This window comes from Anolis carolinensis, chromosome 5 (genome assembly GCF_035594765.1).
Source record: "Anolis carolinensis isolate JA03-04 chromosome 5, rAnoCar3.1.pri, whole genome shotgun sequence".
Lineage (NCBI taxonomy): Eukaryota > Metazoa > Chordata > Lepidosauria > Squamata > Dactyloidae > Anolis > Anolis carolinensis.
Window position 1 is genome coordinate 173,407,333 of NC_085845.1, and position 24,113 is coordinate 173,431,445.

The following is a 24,113-nucleotide window of genomic DNA, read 5'->3' on the forward strand; positions in this document are numbered from 1 at the left end:
GAGTCTTTATCTGGGGAAGAGAGTCAGAGTCAGGGGAGGGACGGCCGGAAGGAAACTAATAGAGTCTCTCAGAGGACAAACAACACGCTGTCCCCAGAACTGTTTGGACACTCCCTGGACACTTACTGCAATTCCCAACATCTGTTGCGAACTAATAAGGTGGCAGTGGAAGTGCAAGACTCACTATTGAACAGAGGAAGATGGACATCTAAGCGAGCGGTCCGGACATCTCTCTCACAAATTCTATCTTTAAGCTGGTCGAAAGTGAAGATCAAGACTATCGACTGGCTTCGTAGAGACTATCAGTCCTGGAACCGCTCCATTTGTCTTCTCATTGGATTGGAAGACAGAACACTGATGGAGGAATTGTTTTTGTATAGGCCCAAACTTCAACAGTGGGGCATTACTCTCAGGAGGGTACTAGTAGACCCATTGATTCGCCCCCTGGACATCAGGCGGAATCTTGGTAGACAAGATCCCCCAGGTTTAGGCCATGTCTATGTTACCTCTCAGTCCCGTTCTCAGACATCATTAGTGCCTAGCCCCCTTCCCACGCTAGATGATGATCTGTTAGATGACTCCTTTCCTCCTACACCAGCGGAGATAGGCCCCTCCTTTAAACAACCAAGTATTGCTGGTGATTTTCTATCTCAGGACAGCTGACTATCCCCTTCAATGGGCAACCTCAATCAGTCATCTCTCCAGGGGGGAGAGGGTTTCCACGGGCAGGGTCTCATTGAGGTGGTTTGGGGGAGAAGGAAGAACGGTCACTTTCGACCCAGGGAGAAGCGCAACAGAGTTTTTGCGACCCTGGAGAGGAATAGGTGTGGTAGTCTTCAGGACAGACCTCCCAGCCTTAAGGTCCTGCTTTTGAACGCCAGATCCGTCAACGGTAAAACAGCTGTTATCCAGGATTTGATCCTGGATGAGGGGGCGGATCTGGCATGCATCACCGAGACGTGGTTGGACGAGCAGGGTGGTGTGAATCTCACTCAGCTGTGCCCACCAGGTTTCGGGGTGCATCAGCAGGCCAGGGCTGGGGGGCGGGGAGGAGGAGTCGCGGTGATTGCTCGGCAGTCCATCGCCCTGATCAGATGCGCCGTTCCGCAGTCTTCGAGGTTTGAGTGTGTCTTCCTGAAGGTGGGAGCCCGAGACAGCTTGGGGATTCTGCTGGTGTACCGTCCACCCCGCGACCCAGCAGTCTCTCTGTCCGAGCTAGCAGAAGTGGTCTCCAATTCGGCCCTGGTCTCCCAACAACTCATAGTTTTGGGGGACTTTAATATTCATGCCGAGACCTCTTTGACAGGTGCAGCTCAGGATTTCATGGTTGCCATGACGACCATGGGGCTGACTCAAGTTATATCTGGGCCCACACATCAGGCGGGACACACGCTGGACCTCGTCTTCATTGTGGACGGTGGGACAGTCAGAGTGGAAGAGCAAAATATTCTTCCATTGTCATGGTCTGACCATCATCTGATCTGTTTGAGTTTCGCCGTGTCTTCTAACCTCCGCAGGGGTGGTGGACCCATTAAGATGGTCCGCCCCAGGAGGCTGATGGATCCGGATGGACTCCTGAGGTCTCTTGGGGATCTTCCTGTTCTGGAGACTGGCGATCCTGTCGATGTCCTGGCTGATCGCTATAATAGTGAGCTGACAAGGGCACTTGACACGATCGCTCCCGAACGTCCTCTTTCGCTGCGTAGAGTCATGTCGACTCCTTGGTTCACTGAGGAGCTGGCTGTGATGAAGCGTGCGAGGAGGGGACTAGAGTGCATCTGGAGGAAATCTCGGGATGTGTCTGACCAAGCACGGGCTAAAGCCGCTATTAAGGCTTACTCCGTGGCTCTGCGAGCAGCCAGGAAAGCTTTCACGACTGCCCGCATAGCGTCTGCGGCCAACAGGCCATCGGAGTTGTTCCGAGTTGTTGGGGAGCTCCTGCGGCCTCCTGAGACCCAGGGGCTTCCTGATGACTTGGCAACTAGGTGCAGCGATTTTGCGCACCACTTTGCAGGCAAAGTTGCTCAGATACGCCATGAGTTGGACTCCAGCTTAATTGTAGTTCCAGCGGAGGTAACCGAGGCACCTGTCTGTCCGATTTTGTGGGATTCTTTCCGGCTTGTTCTTCCGGATGACGTGGAGGGGATTCTTGGGTCTGTGAGGGCGACCACTTGTGCTCTGGATCCTTGTCCCTCTTGGCTGGTTAAGCAGGCCAAAGAGGGGTTGTTGGATTGGTTTGTGGCTATAATAAATGCCTCCCTGGGTCAGGGGTCATTTCCATCTTGTTTTAAGCAAGCGGTGGTAAAACCGTTACTAAAAAAGACCTCGCTAGACCCATCTGTATGTAACAACTACAGACCAATTTCCAACCTCCCGTTTTTGGGCAAGGTTCTGGAGCGGGTGGTGGCCACGCAGCTCCAGGAGTTCCTCGATGACACTGATTTTCTGGACCGCTCGCAGTCTGGCTTCAGGCCTGGGCACAGCACTGAGACGGCTTTGGTCGCCTTGGTGGATGACCTCCGCAGGGAACTGGACAGGGGGAGTGTGACCCTGCTGGTTCTCCTGGACATCTCTGCGGCTTTCGATACCATCGACCATGGTATCCTTCTGGGGAGGCTCTCCGGGATGGGACTCGGTGGCACTGTTTTGCAGTGGCTCCAGTCCTTCCTGGAGGGCCGTTCCCAGATGGTGAAGCTGGGGGACACCTGCTCGGACCCCTGGCCTTTGACCTGTGGGGTCCCGCAAGGGTCTATTTTATCCCCCATGCTTTTTAACATCTACATGAAACCGCTGGGAGAGGTCATCCGGAGTTTTGGAGGGTGTTGCCATCTCTACGCAGATGACACACAAATCCACTACCCGTTCCCACCTGACTCCAAGGAAGCCCCTCGGGTGCTGAACCAGTGCCTGGCCGCTGTGGCGGACTGGATGAGGAGGAACAAGCTGAGGATCAATCCTGACAAGACAGAGGCCCTCCTGGTCAGTCGCTCGTCGGATCGGGGTATTGGGTGGCAACCTGTGCTGGACGGGGTTGCACTCCCCCTGAAATCACAGGTCCGCAGTTTGGGGGTCCTCCTGGATTCAGCGCTGACGCTTGAAGCACAGGTGTCGGCGGTGGCCGGGAGGGCTTTTGCACAACTCAAACTTGTGCGCCAACTGCGACCATACCTCGTGAAGTCTGACTTGACCACGGTGGTGCATGCATTAGTTACCTCTAGACTGGACTACTGTAATGCGCTCTACGTGGGGCTTCCCTTGAAGACGGCCCGGAAGTTACAGCTGGTCCAACGTTCGGCCGCCAGACTAATAACGGGGGCGAGTTACAGGGAGAGATCTACTCCCCTGTTTAAGGAGCTCCACTGGCTGCCGTTCATCTTCCGGTCCCAATTCAAGGTGCAGACCATCATTTATAAAGCCCTAAACGGTTTGGGACCCGCCTACCTTCGTGACCGTATCTCCTATCATAAACCTGCCCGACCTCTCCGATCATCAGGGGAGGCCCTCCTGTCGCCACTACCTATATCTCAGGCTCGCCTTGTAGGAACAAGGGAGAGGGCCTTCTCTGCGGTGGCCCCTCGCTTGTGGAACTCGCTGCCCATTGAAATCAGGCAAGCCCCCACCCTTTTAGCCTTCAGGAAAGATTTAAAAACATGGCTCTTCCGGTGTGCTTTCGGAGAGTAAATGTTCTATGCTACTCCCCCCCGATATTTATCCTCTAGACTGGTTCACTATCTGATGTCCCGTCCCTCGAGGTTTTATTCTGATCCCTTTCTCACCCAGAGTTTTAATTTTTAATCTAGTTTTTAAATGTAGTATTCATGCGGCCCGCTCGTGTTATATTGCTGTTTTGATCTTATGTTGTACTGTTTATTTTATGTAATGTATTATTTAATTGTATTATGTTATGGTTTATTGTATTGTCTTGGGCATGGCCCCATGTAAGCCGCCCCGAGTCCCCGTTGGGGAGATGGTGGCGGGGTATAAATAAAGTTTTATTATTATTATTATTATTATTATTATTATTATTATTATTATTATTATTATCTACATAATCCATTTAACCCTAGGAACCCCTGGAGCTTAAAGGTTACCACATGCTCCAAAACCATACCCAAGAAAAAGGAGAAACTGTGAGTACAATAAAACTAGCTCGGAAATTGACAACTTCTAGATATTGTTAGACTGCAGTGTCCATTACCCCTCATCACTGGCTCTTCCCATTAATGGGATTTGTAGGCCAATAACATCTGGAGGAACACAATCTCCCTGTCTTCAAAGAAGGCATTTTTTCTTTCTTTTTTTTAAGCTTGTTTCTCATCACCACCATTTTGTTGTTGTTACACTTCGTTTTGCCCAAATATCCTTTAATTAAAATGGTAGAATCTCTCCACAACTAGTTGCACAAAAAGTCCAGAAACATGTCAGAAGGAGATTTTCAATGGCACTTTGTTCAAAACTGATGTTCAGAGAGAGGACATGTTTGGAAATTGCCATACATGCCAAGTGCTTGAGGATACTTTCAAAAGAATGGTGAGAACAACAGTAAACATCAAATTAATGCAAGCAGCCTCCGCATGAGTTAGACTAAAACTCTTGACCTTCAGATAATTGGAATGGGGTGGGTGGAAAATGAAGGCATGCTGGACTCAAATTATAATTATTTTGAGGAATGGGAAAATAGGTTGCTCAATTGTCTTAGCTGAAACAAGCACTTTTCCTCTTTCCTGATTAAGAGCCTTTAAAAATGGAATAAAAGGTAAAGAGATAAACCGATGTTTATCAGGTCAAGATAATTGTCCCATCGCACACACACAAACACCATCACCCAACTGTCCTGATTTGCCAAGAACAGTCCTGGGTAATCATATGTTGCCCCACTTTTTTTAGACTCCCTGGTTAATCTTCTTTTGCCCCACTTTTTTAGATCTTCTAAAATATCGCAATTTCTCTCTTTGTTCCTGGCTTACTTTAGCTGCTGCAAACTAGGTTCAAAGTGCAGTAGCTGGCATTGAATTAGTTCAGAAGTAGGGAGGAAATTGGCAAAATATTTATCTTCCCAGTAGTTGCAGACAAAAACAAACTGCTTCTACTCCTCCAGGTCAACAATGAGTAACTCATTGCTTCCAGGAATGGTCAGATTCTCATTATGAGTAGTCCAGAGTTCCACCATGGGTCACTGGAGAGGAGTGATGGGAGTTGTAGTTCAACATCACCTAAGATAGCAAAGATACCAAATGGCTAAGGAAAGCCATACAAATTTATTTCCAGCTTCAGGATAGTGAACATGTTCTGAATTCCAAACTTCGCCACCTTCTGCTATCTAAGACAATGACAAATATATTATTTAATGCTGCAGTTTAAGAAAGTCAAGGCAAGTACTGCCCACAGTAGGAATGGAAAGAATGCTGGTCTCAAGATATGGATGGATTGCAACTCCCAACACTTCTTCCTGTTGACTATGCTGGTTAGAGTTGCTAGGAATTACAGTTCAGCTATCCCAAACAAAGCAGGAGCTGTGTCATTTGCTATTAACATCAACCTCTGATGAACCATAGATCACACCAAGGAAGACAGATTGGAATCTAGAGCTGACACAGAAACAAGCCTTGATATAGTCAAGTTTTATCTTGACTTAATATCAATGGAACATTAAATGTGCTCATTAGCAAAACATCCCATACAGCTGCTTTACGAAGAAGTGTTTCGTTGGCTGGAACATAGCTTTAACAGAACTGAGAAGTGTTGTTTTTTTTTACTGCAATTCCTATAATTTCCCAATTCCGGCTATACCACTTGAAAAATTCTGAGAGTTGTAGTCCAAATAAGTACATTTCCCAGAGTCTGAATGTCAGCTTGCCAAAACTCCAAGGTCAGAACCAATCTCACACAGGTATCAAAGCTGGACATATATTTATCAATAATTGTTTTTAAAAAGAGGCCAACAACATATTCTCTTGGCTCATATGGCATGACGTTTAAGTTGGACTTGATTTTGTTTTAGGCATGGCTGTATATTTTGCTCTGAGTGATTGACACTATCAATTTGTAAAATTAGCAATCTAATTCCAATATCCCATTAATGAGAACTCTCTGATCAAACTGGAGTGCTTTTTGTCCACTCAGCTATAATCAGCTTTCAGATTTTGTCATAGTAGCTCAGCCTGGAGATGGGAATTAAACAGTAATGTTGCCGCACAGAGATTTCAGTAGCATTTCAACAATTGGACTTCTGTTCATGAGGCTGCATGCTCTAAATTCCTTTTGCTCCAGTTGGTGCCAGGCACTGGCTTGGACACAGCCCAACTTCCCTCCCACAGCAAAGGGCAACTGGTCTGATTTCTTTCATGCAGGGCAACTGTGGCAAGTGAAAAAAAAGTATTCTAAGTTTTCAAAGCCTGTTATTAACTCAGAAAAATTCATACTGGGCAAGTGTGCACATGATTCACTCATTCCCAATACTTTTATCAGAAAGATGTACAGCTCCCATAATTAAACACTGTGCCAAGTTCACTACATCTGTTGAATTTGATCAGACATGCTAAAAAGTTAACCACATGCTCATCATGGTGCGGTTTGCTGACACCTTGTTTGTTATGATATGCGAACCCATCTCTGCTAACAAGCCACGGTTTGCTACCAATCCATAAACCATTATTTGAATGTATGTTTACTAAACTATCCACTTGGATGGAATATTTCAATCCGCAGAATTGCATTTCATTACAGAATTCACACAGAAGTAGTCCTACATGGTAGTGCTTTTAAAAAAAATTGGTGTGAAAAATGTAATCAAATTCCAGCCACTTGCAATGCACACTTGATCTTTTTAAAACACATAAACAGCTTTAATAAATTACACACCTTCCAAATTTATTGCTGTTTGGCATTGATGTAATTTCTTCATGACATGGCTATGTAATATGCAGAGATAAATATTCTGAGCCATTTTTAAAGAAACGATGAAGAAGAAGGAATTACATAATCTGACTTGGCTAGGATAGGGGAATTGGAATTTTTAATGGATTCAAGGATATAGAGACGTGTCAGTTAACAGAACCTCTGACAATGAATTCCTTATTTAGAAACTATTTGTACATCAGTCAACTCCATCTTTTCTGTTAAGTCTTTGCTAGCGGGAAGGATTTTTGTTTAGAAGATATATGTTGAAAGGATGGTGAAAAACTGACTTTTGGTGTCGCGTTGTACTAGTCTATCTGCAACAAACAAAAACTTGAGCTGGGAAAGAATGGGATTCTGTTCTAGCCAATCCTACTGTTGCTGTGTGTGTCTGCTTACAAGAGGCAAGGTAAAAATCTCCTAGAATCTCTTTACAAGGTCCGTGTGTAAACAGCAAAACAGAGAAATTGGGAGATCAGAAAAGAATGCTGAATGAGCTACCACCACATGTTAAAAAGCACAGATCTAAAAGTCTGGCTACTTCAAAATAAGCTCCCCTGATATCACTGGAACTCAAACCTCAGTCTGTACAGGTGCTAAAGTGGAGATTTCTTCAGTTCCATTAACACCTGGTTAATACAGACAAAATTTCCTAAAAGGCATATTGTTTTCTGCCACACTGACAGTGCCCTCTGCTTTTAAGCGGGAGAGATACTCCACAAGATCCAAAGGACATCAAAAATAATGGCAAAATATGAAGACTGCTGTTTTGTTTCCATGTAGATTTTTCCGGAGTCTAACCAAATACAAACTCCTGAGATCTACTCGTTTCCTTACTAGAGCCAGATGTAAGATGCCTAGAAATGTATGCTTCTTTCATAGAAAAGGTCCACTCCTGTTTACTTCAAGCTTTCTTTAGCTCGGCAGCCTAGTTTAAGTAGAGAAATTAATTTTATTGTTTTATGTGTTGTTGAAGACTTTCATGGCTGGAATCACTGGGTTGCTGTGAGTTTTCCGGGCTGTATGGCCAGAAGTTTGAATCCAGGGAGCGGGGTGAGTTCTTGTCTGTCAGCTCTAGTTCCCCATGTGGGGACATGAGAGAAGCCTCCCACAGGATGGTAAAACATCTAAACATCCGGGTGTCCCCTGGGCAACGTCCTTGTAGACGACCAATTTTCTCACACCAGAAGTGACTTGCAGTTTCTCAAGTTGCTCCTGACACCAAAAAAAATCCAATTTCTGTCCATTCCTGCCTTAATGCATGTTAGAAATAAAACAATTCTATTCCCTCTATATCTGTTACTAGCTGTGCCCGGCCACGCATTGCTGTGGCAAAGTATGGTGATTTGGGAAATAAAGTATTGAGGAATTGTGGTAGTTAAGGTAAAAGGTAAAGGTTTCCCCCTGACATTAAGTCCAGTCGTATCTGACTCTGAGGATTGGTGCTCATCTCCATTTCTAAGTCAAAGAGCCGGCGTTGTCCGTAGACACCTCCAAGGTCATGTGGCATGACTGCATGGAGTGCCGTTACCTTCCCACCAGAGCAGTACTTATACATCTACTCTCATTTGCATGTTTTTGAACTTTAGGGTCGGTATAGCGGGGGCTCTCTTCGCTCCCCCAATTCAAACCTGCGATGTTTCAGTACAGAAGTTTAGTAGCTCAGCGCTTTAACACGCTGCTCCATCAGTGGATATTATTTCATAAAGGTTGTGAATATACAGTATTTCTGATTGTTTTTTTTTGTCTGTTGGAGGCAAGTATGAATGCTGCAATTAGGCAAAATTATTAGGATGTAATGGCCTTGCAGTTTTAAAGCCTGGTTGCTTCCTCCCTGAGTGAATTTTTTGTTGGGAGGTGTTAGCTGGCCCTGATTGTTTCCTGTCTGGAATTCCTTTGTTTTTAGAATGGTGTTCTTTGCAATATTTTCTGTGCTTCTACTGTCTCTGGCCCTTAGAAAACAGAGGATTTGCCAGACTTTGGTGATGGGTGTGTGGAATTCCCCTGTTTTCAGAGTGTTGTTCTTTATTTAGTGTTGTGATTTTAGAGATTGTATTGTTCTGTTTTATTATACCACAGTAATTATTTCATATTACAATAGATTCTCACTTATTCAACATTTGCTTATTCAATATTCTGGATTATCCAACGCAGTCTGCCTTTAAGTAGTCAATGTTTTTGTAGTCAGTGTTTTAAATTCATTGTGATATTTGGTAGTAAATTTGTAAATACAGTAATTACTACATAGCATTACTGAGCATGGAACTACTTTTTCTGTCAAATTTGTTGTATAACATGATGTATTGGTGCTTAATGTGTATAATGATTATCTAATTGGATGTTTAATCGGCTTTTCCTGAATCCCTTCTTATTATGCAACATATTCACTTATCCAACGTTCTGCCAGCCTGTTTATGTTGGGTAAGTGAGACTCTACTGTATATTTATAATCTTATATTATCTGCTTAGAATTGGATTATATGAGGCCCCTTTTACACAGCTGTATAAAATGCACACTGAAGTGGATTATATGGCAGTGTGGAGTCAGGATAATCCACTTCCAAGCAGATAATATAAGATTATAAATGGGTTATATAGCTGTGTGGAAGGGCCTTGAGTCTACACTGCCATATAATCCAGTTAAAATCTGATAATCTGTATTTTATAGGCAGGGTGGAAGAGGCCTAAGTGAAGCCTAACTCTGCCTGTCCCCTGGGCTGCGTGGGTTGCTAGGAGACCAAGTGGTCGGAGCTTAGCCTTCTAACTGGCAGCAACTGGAAAAAAACAATTATTCCTCTACCTCTAATTAGGACTTTATTTTTTTATTTTTGTTGTATCAACCTAGAGGCATGGATGAGGGGTTGTGCTGTCAATTTTCTAGGTTGTGGGGTGTTTAATTTTGTTGTTTTGTTGGTTGCCAGGATTCCATCACTCTTTTATATATATAGAAGATCATGAAGAAATGGCAACCTTTATGTTTGAGAATTATGACATCAGCAAAAACAAGATCCTATAATCCTGAAACTTCTTTGTGTATGTCTGTTAGCTCAACGTGCAGAAAGAAAATGCACACAGCTTCCTCAGATACCCTAACATAAGTGAGAGACAAAGATTTGCTCTTTTGCTATGAATCTTTAAACAGAGGGGTATGCTTAAACTTATTTTCTCGGGCAAGACCTTTAGGGCTTGCAGTTTATGTATGAGCATAGCTCAAGATGGCACGAAACACAAATAGCTCAATAAAGCACAAATGTTTTGCCAGCAGGTGCTAGCATACTGAATGTGCAAATGAAATTATTTTCCACCATAGCTTCACATTTCTTCTCTCAGGGAGGAAAGATGGAAGGGAACAAGCCTAAAAAAATCGCTCATGCTCTTCCAGTGACACTGTCTCATCACTGTCATCAGCCTCCTCATCTTTACTCATACAGTAGAGAGGAGACCACCATAGCATAAACTGTGACTAGAACTGCTTCTGGTTTCTGCAAACCGTTCCAGATTTAATCAGAAACAACTTCCCCCAAATTTAAGGAGAATCATTTAGGAAGTGAGCAATGGAATTGTAGCTTTTGCTTCTTTTATTCCATATAGAAGGAACATGAAACAAACCTCTACTTTTATCTTTCATTGTATAAAACTAAAAAGAACCAAAAACAGTCAATGTCAAATTTAGTATGACTGATTTAGCAAAATAAAATCTGAATGTAAATTCCAGTATATCAATTTTCTGTCAGTGTTCAATATACACTAAATAAAAAGGGGGCTTTTTTGACAATACTGCACCTATGAAGAGTTAGCAATATATAACTCGGGATTACAGCAGTTTACCACTCCTTCAAAAGGTGACCTATAAAATGCTTTCAGCAACTAAGAAAAATATAAATCTGTTCTATTTCCACTGTTGCTTTACTGTTTATGAAGGGGATCTGACACACGGTATACTGTTAAAGAGAAATGAAACAGTTATGTGCCTCTTAGACATTTATACAAAGCCTTGTGGGTTTAATTCAGTTTCATTTAAGTGTATTATGCAGTTTTCAGTTCCCCTTTGAGCTCTGCCTATAAGTCATCCCAACATCTCCCACATAGTGAAAGCTAAAATATCAATGCAAGCAGGAAGACTGAGAACCTATCTCCTGAAGGGAAAAATGAATTATAAATTCAGAGACACACATATATTTCAATCATTTAATTATATTTCTTAGTTCTTTGTATGAGCTCAGGCATCTGCTATCCAAGTAAAGACTGCAACCAGTTACAGAGAATTCCAAAATTCTTAGCTCATCTTGTCCTCTTTTCAAAAAGAGTAGGCAGCCTGATGACGGATTCAAGGACTTTCAAGGTCTCTGGCCCATCTTCTTCAGAGTGCGGTTCAGCTAGAAGAGAGACAGACATCTAATTACAAGAGTATTTGGGGGAGGGGGAGTGGAACACCCACATACAGCCACACACTTTGGTGCCACAGCCCCAATTATGGAGCCCTTAATCAAGTGCTGGCATATCCTGCCAAAATGCTGAGCTCAGTTATGTGGAAAAATTACACATGACCCACAGACTCTCTCAACCGAGGTAGTCAAATCACAGTCTCCAGCATTCAGTGGAAATCTGTATATCTTACAAGTTTCTAAGGCTATAAATATTTTTTGAACAAAATGATCAGTGACAAGATTCCTTAAAGAGTTTTATCATTCAAGAGATACTTAGTAGTCTTCTGTATTTTTTTTAAAACCTATTAAGGCAGAATAAATTTTTAAAACTGATGTTCTCATAGTTAGGAAAAATCAAACCAGGCTGAGGGAGGTTGCACAAAATTCCTTCAGGTTTCTTTCCTCAAGCCTTTTTGCTCATTAGACTACTTTTCACAAATTTAAGTAGGACTATTTGCCCTAGTTTAAGGAATGATGTCCTGGGACAGGGTAGATAGCCCTATTTAAATTTCAGGCCTAATTCATCAATACATTTCTCCTATTCCTTCTATACTCCCCGAATACAGCAAGCATTCAAAATCGTAACATTACCGATGTCTTATGAATCCTTCCTGCATCCTTACTGTTAATGATAAAAGAGAATACAGTAGAATCTCACTTATCCAACACTCTGGATTATTCAACGCATTTTTGTAGTCAATGATTTCAATATATCATGATATTTTGGTGCTAAATTCGTAAATACAGTAATTACAACATAACCTTACTGCGTATTGAACTACTTTTTCTATCAAATTTGTTGTATAACATGATGTTTTGGTGGTTAATTTGTAAAATCATAACCTAATTTGATGTTTAATAGGTTTTTCCTTAATCTCTCCTTATTATCCAACATATTCACTTATCCAACATTCTGCCGGCCCGTTTACGTTGGATAAGTGAGACTCTACTGTACTCCAGGTCTTTAAGCAGTTACTTTGTGTCCATAGCTAACCTAAGGAACATTACAGAAATGACTAAGTTTGTTGATAAAGGAAGAACAGAGTATGTTATTTATGTACACTACAAACAATTTAGTAACTGAGTGGACTAATAGAGAAGGAAAGCCCATTTTTCTGTACCCAATATACCCAATATGCAGACTGGCTATTGGATGAGGGAGCTGAAGTCCAAAGTAGTTTTTATTTATGTGTGTACAGTATTTATTGAATTTGTACCCTTGGTGAGATCCAAGGTGGCTTCCAAAAGTTTAAAATAGGATTAAACAACCCACTTAGTCACTTCCGCTGACACTCCCATGATTACTGCTTCATAGTCATGCCATTCGAATAAGCATTAAGCTTTTAAAAATAATGCTACGGCCATGAGCTTTTCTATTCTTTCAGACGAGCATGTGGTGAGACAGTGCCCCCTGCAGAAGAACGGGAACAAGCAAATCAGCAAGAAAGACAGGAGACCTTTACAGAACTCCTCCTTCTCATACGAAGATGGCAGCAATGGGACATTTATTTCTGCAAATGCAAGGCTATTGTTTTGAAATTGCAGCATCTGTTCACCTATATCAAACAGTTCACCTATTTCATACAGAAAAATCTACCTTCCCCAAATTTGGCCAAAAGTGTGAAAAGGCCAACGGTTTTAGACTGCACTCCAGCAGGTATGTTCGAACGAAATAGAAAATGAATGTGAAATTCATTATCTATACCTGCATCTATATGTATCATTCCACCTATCCACTCAAACACATACACACGCATATTGAATATGTTTGTCCTGTTTGTTCAGCCAGCAACTTACCTCCTCAAACTTATGGATTTGGCGGATGAAGAAATCCCCATAGCGGCGAGCAACTTTTGTGTCTGCAATATGGATCATATCCTGCCAAGAGAGAGTCAAAGGTAAGAGGCCAGGAGGAATTCACAGGGCAGTGTTGGGGATTAAATTTTCTCCAGCCTAGAATAAGGGCTAATTTTCATGTTTTCTTCATGCGAAAACAACAGGTAGAACAATGTGTTTTAACCACCATAACCTCTACTTGAGACATGATGCTATTCATGAATCTAACACTTTTTTTTCGTGTCAGGAGCGACTTGAGAAACTGCAAGTTGTTTCTGGTGTGAGAGAATTGGCCATCTGCAAGGACATTGCCCAGGGGACGCCCAGATGTTTTGATGTTTTACCATTCTTGTGGGAGGTTTCTCTCATGTTCCCGCATGGGGAGCTGGAGCTGACAGAGGGAGCTCATCCACAATCTCCCCAGATTCGAACCAGCAACCTACAGGTCAACAACCCAACATTCCTGCCGGCATAAGGGTTTAACCCACTGTGCCATCGGGGGCTCCTACTGAATCCAACTACCCTGAGGTTATATTAAAAGGGAGGAGATGCAACACATGCAGGCAGGCTATGCACATCTGTCTCCTATCTGCACTGCAATAATAATTAAGCAGACAAAAACAGGAATGATTTTTACGGTCTATATGTACACTTACACTATCCATTAAAAGAATGATGCATTTTCAAGAGGTGAATCATTAGGGAAAATGGGGCTAATGAGAATAGCTGTATCTGCAACAGATTCCCAAAGGAGAAGGAGAGAACAGAACTAAGGCAAGTCAGAAAAAGTAGTATGCTTTTCTTTCATTTTTTAGGAGAGCATGACCTACGCATCCCATTTTCTGAACTTACCAGGGAAACAAGAAACCATGGATTATAGCGTATGCTAATGAAATGAATGACTTTTGCCAAAAGTTACCATTCAGTCGTTATGGAGTATCTAGAAAATTCCTAGAATGGCATCCTTCAATACCATGCAGTGTGACTAGCCTAAACAGTATAAGCTGCCCATAATGAGTAGAGAGGAGTGAACTGACAGAGGAAACTAGACAGACCTTGTCAATGTAGAAGTCCACCTCGGAGGCCGACTGGAACTCCCCATCCAAGGCAGAGATGCCACTTGTCCAAACAAGGTTCTTCATTTTGTGCTTGAAGACCAGCAATTGGATGCGGAACTCCTGTTCTGTGAGATCCAAGAAGCCAGCAAGCTTGGCCACGGGCATCGTGGTGTAGAGCTTGAGGAAGCTGCGGATGGTGGACAGCTGGGCCTGCTGCTGGACTTCGCCAGCAAATACCTTCAGTTGCTGCAGGAAAGGCTCTTTGTGGTAGTTGGGGTGCATATTGTCATAGTTGGGGACCACAGGGGAAAGAAACTTGGGACATGCATAGCTGAACAGCTCCTCATACACCTGAGGGTCGCCCTTTTGCATACGTAGCATCTTGTCTCCATACTTCTCTCGTAGCTGCAGGTGAATGCTTTCGTCTATGCGCATAGGGTACATAGTGAGAGCAATGGCCAAAAGGGCATGCATCTGCTCATTCTGCTTGTTAATCTGCAACACACCAAGAGATCTCATTAAGAACATGCAATTCAAAATACTTGTCTGACATATAAAAACAAAATCAGCACAGAAGGAAGACAAAGCAACTGTATTTTCAACTTAATTTTTATTTGTGCTACAAGTTTACAGGTGGGTTTTAAAGAGAAAAACAACAGTGAAACTAAGTCTGATTTTTCAGAATTAAAACAGAAAGCTTATATAAGCCATTGCAATTTTTGACAGAATGCCATCTTGCTAATATACCTTAGCAAAAAAGTACACCAGGCTCCAAAGATGAGATTCACTATATTAATAAACAGGACAAACATTTGATCAGATCAGAACTAAGAACTACTACCAACTCTGAATCGCATAATTGCAGATAAAAGCAGAGCAACACCACTAGTGTTACTGAGGTCAAACTGGGCAAAAACAATCCTTGAAGACTGAATTCCAACATATCCGGGACACATAATACAGAGCCAGGAAGAAACTGCCTCATGGAAAACGTAACCAGTTACATTCTAGATGAATTGGATGTGGGTGCTTAGAAGATCATTTAAGCCTGGAACACGATTAACCAGGGTACTATTTAGTATCTGCATCTTTAGCAATCTGTTTCAACTACTGGAAGGTAGAAGAAAAAAGGAGATGTATTTCTGTGCAGGCTTGCATCACTACAAGTCCAGTTAAATAGTTCTGGGTAGGCACAGGAATAACTGGGCAGTATGTTTCAAAGGAAGAACCAGCAGTGTCAGTAAAGGAGTTACAAACAGAAGGGCTTACAAAGACCTTTATGTAGGACAAAATGACTCAAATGCTTTGTACCATTTCGTATTTGTACGTTGTCCTCTGGAACATGCTCTTGGTTCTCTGAATATACAAGAGGATATTGGCAAAGACACGAATGGCATCTTGGTAGCGTCGCATCATAAGGTATGCAAAACCCACATAGTAATAGGTAGTGACCTGACATTCTGGCACTCGTGAGTACATACTCTGGAAAGAGAAGGAGAAAAATTGTGAGAAGTCTGTTTTCTTTTCAAACAATGATTGAGAACAGTCCCTTCATATTGTCAAAGGATGCTGTCCCAAGTTTCTTCTACTACGAAGAGCAGGTCACAAGACCAAAGACCTTTTCTGTGATTTTCTAGAACAGAACACCTATGCATCTTTTAAAATCAGGATTAGGCTTTCAATACACCATTGTATTCTAACAAAGGCAGTCATGTTAGTCTGTCACAGCAATAAAGCAGGGCTGGGCAACATGCAGTGCTTCACATTTTACATTTTAAATTATATATTAAGCTTTAACAGGTTTATTACAAGCATCATAGAACTAAGTCTGGAAGGTGTCAGAAATTATTCTTTGATTTCATGTGGCTCATTTTAGACTCCTACAGCCCAAATGGAAAGAAGGCACAACTGGTTGTCTCAATGTGGTTTGTTTGTATGGAGACAATTTTCATGCTATATTTGAAATATGATGTTAAGGTTTCTGATTTTTTTTAAAGCGTAATAGGGGAACAAGGAGAAAGTTATGATTGTGGTCTACATAAAAATGTATATAAGAATAGGTAGCATATAAAATGGACAATTTGCGTATCAGTTTGGGGAATAAATGAAGTCCTATTTCTTTTAGGTTGATTTTCCTATAAATGATACATTTTGATCCTGTAAATGACATTAGTAAAGACAAAGATGATATTATAGAGGATATTAATGGATGAACTAACACTGAGGTTCTTGAGAACACAAATTATATGTTAAAAAATGGCAGGACAAGATAGGTGTCCTAAAATAACAGTCTATGAAGAACTCTTTTTATATTGTTAAATGTCCCCCTCTAATAGTCAGAATTCTCAAAATAACCAAACTTCTGAGCTACATTTCTGATTATGCATTAAACCAGACATGGGCAAACTCCGGCTCTACAAGTGTTTTGGACTTCAACTCCCACAATTCTTGGCCTCAGGCCCTTTCTTTTTTTCCCCTCAGCCACTTAGAAAAGGAAAGGATCTGAGGCCAGGAATTGTGGGAGCTGAAATCCAAAACATCTGGAGGGCCAAAGTTTGCCCATGCCTGCATTAAACTGATGAAAATGATTGTCCCCAATATCCACAGAACGTACTTTCACAAAGAACTCTTAAATGTGAAAGAATTGATCTATATTTGATATACACAACTGCAAAGAAAGAACTATGTCAGGACATCATCAGCCACACACTACCTTTTGAAAATCATAAAGCACTAAAAAATACCCTGGGATAGAGAAACCTTACTTATAAAAATGTTCCCTTCTAACACTATGGTAGGTGTTACCTTCTTGTTAAGCTCAATGTTTTCCAGGACCTTGATGGCTTGATAATAATCACCCAGCAGCGAATGGAGACGCAGCAGACCCACAAGACTGAAATAGCCTAACATCTTATAGAGTGAATGGCGGCCATATTCTCCAGCCACACTCTCAGGATCACCTAGTGAGAGGAAAAAGAGAAGAATATGAAAAGACCTCAATGAACTCTACCAAAGAATTGGACAGAAGAGTGCAATGTGTTATCTTGATCAGACCTCCCACAGAGAATCAGCTAATGTATAATAGTTTAACTGAATTGCTACATCAGGAACCGAAAGTATACTAACAGGATTTTCCCCAGAACTGAACATACTACTATTTTCACTACAGTACTGGAAGGGCATAGTAACTTTTGAAGCAACTGCTACCCTCTGGATTTGTGCTTGCAAATTTGGGTTAATTTTTTGTACTTGCAGTCACAGAATCTATTAGTACTATGCGAATGAAAGACTCCACTTGATCTTACTTTTTTTGGACATGCAAGTTAAATAACAGCTTATTTTGTGTTTTAGAACATTACAAATGGTTCAAATTAGGCTTATTTTAAAATATACAAACAACTACCATCTAAAATTATAGACTTAAAGTTACATTAAAGTTTTTTTTAAAACTGGAAATCGTGCAATGGATTTTGGAACGGCTTTAGACATTGCCTTTGGATGATGTGTCTCATATTCGAATGTATTTTAATTATGTTTTATGTCTGTTTTAATTTTTATAATTCTATTTCATGTCTGTGTTTTATGTCTAAGGCACTGTATAAGTGCCATTTGTAAGCCACCTTGAGTCCCCCTCGGGGTAGAGAAAGGCAGGATATAAATATGGTAAATAAATAAATACAGTAGAGTCTCACTTATCCAAGCTAAACGGGCCGGTAGAAGCTTGTATAAGCGAATATCTTGGATAATAAGGAGAAATTAAGGAAAAGCCTATTAAACATCAAATTAGGTTATGATTTTACAAATTAAGCACCAAAACATCATGTTATACAACAAATTTGACAGAAAATATAGTTCAATACGCAGTAATGTTATGTTGTAATTACTGTATTTATGAATTTAGCACCAAAATATCATGATATATTGAAAAAATTGACTGCAAAAATGGCTTGGATAATCCAGAAACTTGGATAAGCGAGACTTTGATAAGTGAGACTCTACTGTACTGTAAATATGTAACAGCAAGTTTCATTGAAAATATATATATACTTACATCTTAGTAAACATGCTGAAGACTGTACTGACATGGTGATAATAGATATTTTATCTTGGATATATGATTACCACAGTCATAATACATAATTTCTTACTGACCAGGCTAACCACTTGTTAAACCTAACCACTAGGTGACTGGTAAGACTATTCAGATTACTGAACTCTGTTTATGCAGAGTGAACATGATACAAGTAAGCTAATAGATGTGTGTAGTAAAGTGTATTTTTCAAATACGTAAGAGGAATGCTATCTCTCATTACCTCAGTCCTCAGATTTATCCAAGGGAGAATCCAGAAACATCTCAGAATAAACTTCAAGTACTTCTACTTTTTTATTGAAACATACAGCACTCACAACAAAAAACCTGCAATTTCTTCAAGGTCTATAATCAAGATAGAACTTTGGAGATAAGATTACTTCTCACAAACTTCTGTCTTCTTTTTCTCCTTACCTCCACTAGTGTAAACCTCTAGCTGCCGATTGATGTTAGATTTGTCCACCAGGGAGTGCAGCACATTGAGAACACCATGGACATTCCAGATTTTGGGATTTGAACGTAGAAAATTAATTTCTTCCTCAGACTTCTTTGCTGTTTTACAGCGATACTGGCTGAAGGATTGGAACTGCACCACGAGAGAAGGAAGATAACAGAGAAAAATGCTTGAAGTTACAGAACAACATTTAATTATTTATTTTAAAGGGGGCTAACAGATAGGCACAACCTCAGCAATAAGTCACTGTACCTGATAGATGAATTCATCAATAATATCCCAGAGCCATTGGTTGGGGAGTTCGAGAGGAGCTGGGCCATCTGCATCTAAAGAAGTATATTTATAATGTTAGAGCAGGGATGGAAAACCAAAGGCACTCAGACTGGAACAATAAGAAAAAGGTATTCTACACAAAAGAAAAGATGATTTTATTTTTTTTAAAAAAAGGTATTTAAATATGACAACATTAACAAAGTAGATGTCGGGGAAGAAAGTGTTCCAATAATAAGAATCAAAGAACAACTAGGAGATCAAGAACGTAACACCGGGTGATCAAATTGAATGGATTTCATTCCTGGAATATTTTCACAACAGCAAAAATAATATATACACAATAAGACATCAGGAACTCACTTAGAATATAGTTAAAAAGACTGCAGTAATTGTAGTAAGATTCAAATCTCTGTTCCAAAGATGGACCGCCCTGCAATAAAAAGGAAGCACATTCAATTGCCTAGGTTTTAAAGGAATTAACATCTGACTTAAAGGTCACCCACAACCATCACATACCCAGAGTTCAACTCAAGGATAAACTAAAGCCGATACTTACACTGACTTTTGCATAGATGTGTCTATAATACAGCTCCTTGTATAAAATAAGAAAAACAGCATCTACAAGAAATGAAAAAATAATTATTTTAATTGCCAATATCCCATCTGTTAAATAGGTTTTTCAAGGTGGGTGGGGGGGAGGAATAGACAGAGCTAAGAGAGCCTTCGCTGGACTCACGAAAATGGGTATATTTCCACCTGGAAAATCATTTTAACCTCTAAGTGCTAAAAAGACTGTCCCACAGGACAACCTTGCATTTCGATACAAAACACGTCATTAAAGCAGCCTCCTTCAGAATAATTTAAACACTTGCTCCATACTGTGACAAAACAATTTTGGCTCACCTAAAACACATGCCACAGTAACACTTTTCTTAAGGCAAGCTGTATTTTTGTAAGCTTGCTAGAGAAGAAAAATAGAAAATACTCACCATTTCCAACCTGTGGAGCAATTGCCTCTGCTTCTGGCCATGGCGTGTTTTTAAAGAATCTTTCTGTCAACTTGGTCCAGCTAAATGCACAAAATGTTGAAATGACAGGTCAAAATATAAAAGGCAATAGATAATAATCTAAAAACTTGTTCTGCCTTTTCCCACTTTTAAATCAAAACAATTAAACAGAACTCTTCAGAAGGAGGAAAAGAGCAAGCTTCCCCCCCCCCCCCCCCCGAAAGTCCCAGGTTCTAACAGCTGGACCTAGAAGAATGTTCACTGGAGATTTAGGTCCCTTTTACACAACTGTATAAAATCCACATTGAACTGGATTATATGGCAGTGTGGACTCAAGATAATCCAGTTCAAAGCAGCTATTGTGGATTATCCACCTTGATATTCTGGTTTATATGGCTGTGTGGAAGGGCCATCAGGCTCAATAGGCTCATCAGACACTTTGCTATCTAATCCTCAACTACTTCCGAATGGCTATTCCACACAGCCATATAACTGAATTATCTGAGTCCACACTGTCATATAATCCAGTTCAATGTGGATTTTATACAGCTGTGTGGAAGGGGCCAAAGTTTAAATCATTGTGGATCTTAGGCTCACCCATTTTGCATATAATTGATATAAGTGATTGAATCACAGTCCTAATTTTAGCCCTCAGGGAAAGAAATCCATACCTGTTTTCATAGATATCCTGGATTTCATACACCTTCTGGTCAATGACATCACTAGATACACGACTGGCCTGCAGCTCATATACTTTCTGGTCAATCAGATCTGACACAGTTTTGTGGAAGTACTGGATGAAATTTTTTATCACCTCAGGAATAACTTGATAGGTTTGCTGTTCATATTGTCGTTCATAGGCTAGATCCTGTTTGGGATCTCCTGCGAGATATAACATTGATAAAATCATATAATGTGAAGGCATAAAGTAAGAACAGTTTGGATTCCAACCTTGGAGGTTGCATTTTTTTCTCTCTGTCAGTACCTATTAAATATATTTTCCCGTATTTTGACACATATTGCTAGGAAGAATACTGAACCCCAAGAAGAACCAGCAATGGTAAAATATATATTGCTCATTTTAATTTGAGAGCATTATGATTAGTAAAATAAAGAGAACTCAGGTTAAATGAAAAGTATAAGTGACACCTGCAGCATGCTTCAAATGTATAAACCAGCTCAGGAGTTAGTAGTTCAGGAAACACTTTGTTTAATCAAGATTTCTCAGTTCTGGATTTCAAAGTTTTTTTGTATCTTCCTATTATTTACTACAAACAAAAAGAGACAACACTGAAAGAAGTAAAACTATTGGTTCGAACTTTTCCCCAAACCCAACCATTAATGCCAGTGAATTGTACACAAGAAACAGTAGAACAATTTTACTATGCTTGTCAGACTGGAAACTGGTGAGGGCTTTTGTACCTTTAATGCCAGCAGTTAAGTGGGACTCTCGGGAGGTGCTGACTGCACCCAGAAGCAGACAACTATTGGCAAAATGTTTCAAATTTTGAAGTATTTTGTGTTTCCATATTAGGGAAGCTCAAACTGTACTTTTACCCCTTGTGGAAAACCCTTTCTAGACAGGACTGATATTAAAAGGGGAAGCAAAAACTCACCGGTGTGTGTGTCATAGTCTCCTGGGTAGGTATAAGGATCATAGGAGCCCTGGAAACAGAAAAAGGAGAGAGATTTAGCCCACCTGTTGTGCATCTCCAAAATGCGGTTTGACACCACTTCAGCTGTTATGACTCAATGGCCTGGAATCCTGGGACTCGCAGTTTAGAGAGGCAGCAGCATTCTTTGGCAGAGAAGGCTAAACAGTTGTAAAACAACACTTCCCATGATTTTGTTGCATTCGGCCACATCAGTTCAAGTGGGGCCAAACAGCATTAATTCCACAGTGTAAGTGCACCCAGTGTCTCATCAAACCCCATACGATGCAATCATGGCAGTTAAAGTAGACTCAAAATGCTAAAGTTGTATACTGTTAAAGGACCAAGGATCTTTACACATATATGAATGTACAGTAGACTCTCGTTAACTCAAACCATCAGCAATTTTTAAAAAAATCAAAGAAAGAATATTTTAAATTAAAATTAAAATAAAACCAATTTTAGCAGAAAAGCTGATACTAAATTATGTTAAATTTTTGCTAAATTTTAAATTGTAAGCAGAGTTTATTAAGTCAAAAAGCGTACTGACTGCCACTTAACAAAAGTTGGGATACTACATTCAACAAAGCTGCTTTTACGATACAGTAAAACAGTGTTACATCACGTTTGTCTTACTTTGCTTTTAGTTTCTATATTTCAATATCAAAACAATATAAGGTATAGTAATAATATGTCATGTAGAATGAGTTATGCCAATTTTTAATTTAAAACAGTTCAGGTTCAGGCTATCTGTCAAATCACATCTTCCCTATATAGACCATCTTGGGCACTTTGGTTAGTGTGGAGGCCCTGTTCTTGGTCCCACCCCCATCACAAGCATGGTTGGTGGGAACGAGAGGGGGGGGGGCTTCTCTATGATCGCTCCCATCTCTGTACCTTAGTGTACGGAGAGGAGATTAACATGACCATCATCTTATAGCTGCTATGGTCTAAGTTGAATTACAACGAATGCTGGGCACCTTCTGAAGCTTGGTCATTTTAATTGGTCTGGGTATACGCTGTGTGCAATAATGTTTTTACTGGTCTGACTGTTACGTTTAAATTTATTGTTCTTTCTAATCTAGAATTTTTATTATAATGAGTATGTTGTTGTTATTTTACATTTTTTGATATCAAGTGATGTAGTTGTGCCATTGGATGTTTGCCGTTTTATATGTATGTTAACTACCCTGAGTCCCTCTGGGAGAGAGGGCAGTCTAGAAATAAAGTTTATTATTATTATTATTAATAGCAATTCTTTAGCAATTCTTAAACAATCAGACACAGGGACAGAAAGCGAGGTGAACAGGGGCAGACAGGGGCAGACAGCAAAACAAGCACCACAGGGGTGTTCACCCTTACCTAAGCTACCCAAAGCTACATATTTGGCTGGAGAACTTATATTTGGGGTTGATTGATTTTACTGTGGTATTATTATGTATTGATGATGTGAATTATGTTTTCCTTTGATACTGATGTAATGTAACAATACATACGGTACAATAAATACAGATACGAGTGCTTTTTAAGCTGCTCCGAATCCCTTTTGGGAGATGGTAGCAGGGTAGAAGTAAAGTTTTATTATTATACAAATTCAGTTTAAGCACAAACCTACAGAACCTATCTTGTTTGTAATTTGGGGGCTGCCTGTACTATTATATCTTAGATAACTGATAAAGAAGTGGTTCCCAACCTTTGGGCCTCCAGGTGTTTTGGACTTCAGCTCCCACAGTTCCTAACTGATAAGGTGGCTGGGATTTCTGGGACTTGAAGTCCAAATCACCTTGAGGCCCAAAAGTTGGGAACCACTGTAGTAAAGGCTTTCTTCTTTTAGACCAGTGGTTCTCAGCCTGTGGATCCCCAGATGTTTTGGCCTTCAACTCCCAGAAATCCTAACAGCTGGTAAACTGGCTGGGATTTCTGGGAGTTGTAGGCCAAAACACCTGGAGACCCACAAGGGTTAGAACCGCAGTTTTAGACCAAATTCCACTCCTCCTTCAAGCCCACATTATATACAGATTGGCAGGCCCCACCACTATTATACTCCTTCCCATATCTCAATCCCGCCTCCACGTGGCTGCCTTCGTCGATCCCTGCAGACTGGGACCAGTTCCCTCCCGCCGCCGAGTGAAGCTCCAAAGCACGCACCTCATCGTAGTCTTCCGCCCCGTAAGACATGGCGGAGCTGTGAAGGAAAGCCTAGAAGCGCCGCCAAGCAGACGGATGCAACGAGGGCTCGGTGGGAAGGAAAGAGTTCCGGTGTGCACTTTGTGCGTCACTTCCTGTAGAAACCGGAAACCGTGGGGGGAAACGCTCCGGGTTGTTGACAGGTAATTCGTTCCTGACAGCCTCAGGCCCCTTCCTTTTCCCTCTCAGCCGCTTAAAGGGGCCCGAGGCTGTTAGAAATGATGAGAGTTGC

General features: G+C 41.0%; 1 protein-coding gene and 1 long non-coding RNA gene across 3 annotated transcripts in view; one reads left to right on the forward strand and one right to left on the reverse strand.

Moving 5' to 3' along the window:
* The window catches only part of LOC134299629 (uncharacterized), a 28,761-nt gene extending 9,889 nt beyond the window's left edge, over window positions 1–18,872 (forward strand). Inside the window, exon 2 of the long non-coding RNA XR_010006861.1 lies at window positions 12,710–18,872. This is a non-coding gene — a long non-coding RNA (uncharacterized LOC134299629). The remainder of the gene's footprint in view (window positions 1–12,709) is intronic.
* Window positions 11,072–24,011, reverse strand: eif3l (eukaryotic translation initiation factor 3 subunit L). 2 transcript variants are annotated; one of them, XM_062982964.1, is made up of 13 exons: window positions 23,843–24,011; window positions 21,659–21,707; window positions 20,714–20,924; window positions 20,025–20,104; window positions 19,592–19,653; window positions 19,396–19,465; window positions 19,015–19,088; window positions 18,723–18,894; window positions 17,024–17,178; window positions 15,530–15,700; window positions 14,216–14,713; window positions 13,122–13,202; window positions 11,072–11,273 (listed from the first exon to the last, which is right to left on the reverse strand). In XM_062982964.1, exons 1-13 carry the CDS (start codon window positions 23,870–23,872, stop codon window positions 11,235–11,237), a joined length of 1,692 nt encoding a protein of 563 aa, XP_062839034.1. In that variant the 5' UTR covers window positions 23,873–24,011; the 3' UTR covers window positions 11,072–11,234. The 2 variants fall into 2 exon arrangements, with proteins under 2 accessions (XP_062839034.1, XP_062839035.1); XM_062982965.1 differs by lacking the exons at window positions 20,025–20,104; window positions 21,659–21,707; window positions 23,843–24,011 and having other exon boundaries at window positions 20,714–20,792.
* Window positions 24,012–24,113: the final 102 nt, after the last annotated feature.

Coding starts and splice junctions, on each gene's coding strand:
- eif3l (XM_062982964.1), bottom strand. CDS start 23,872: ATGTCTTACGGGGCGGAAGACTACGATGAG. Junction 19,466..19,591: donor ACATCTATGCAAAAGTCAGT/GTAAGTATCGGC, acceptor TTTTTATTGCAG/GGCGGTCCATCTTTGGAACA. Junction 13,203..14,215: donor TGGACTTCTACATTGACAAG/GTCTGTCTAGTT, acceptor CTCTCTTGGCAG/GATATGATCCATATTGCAGA.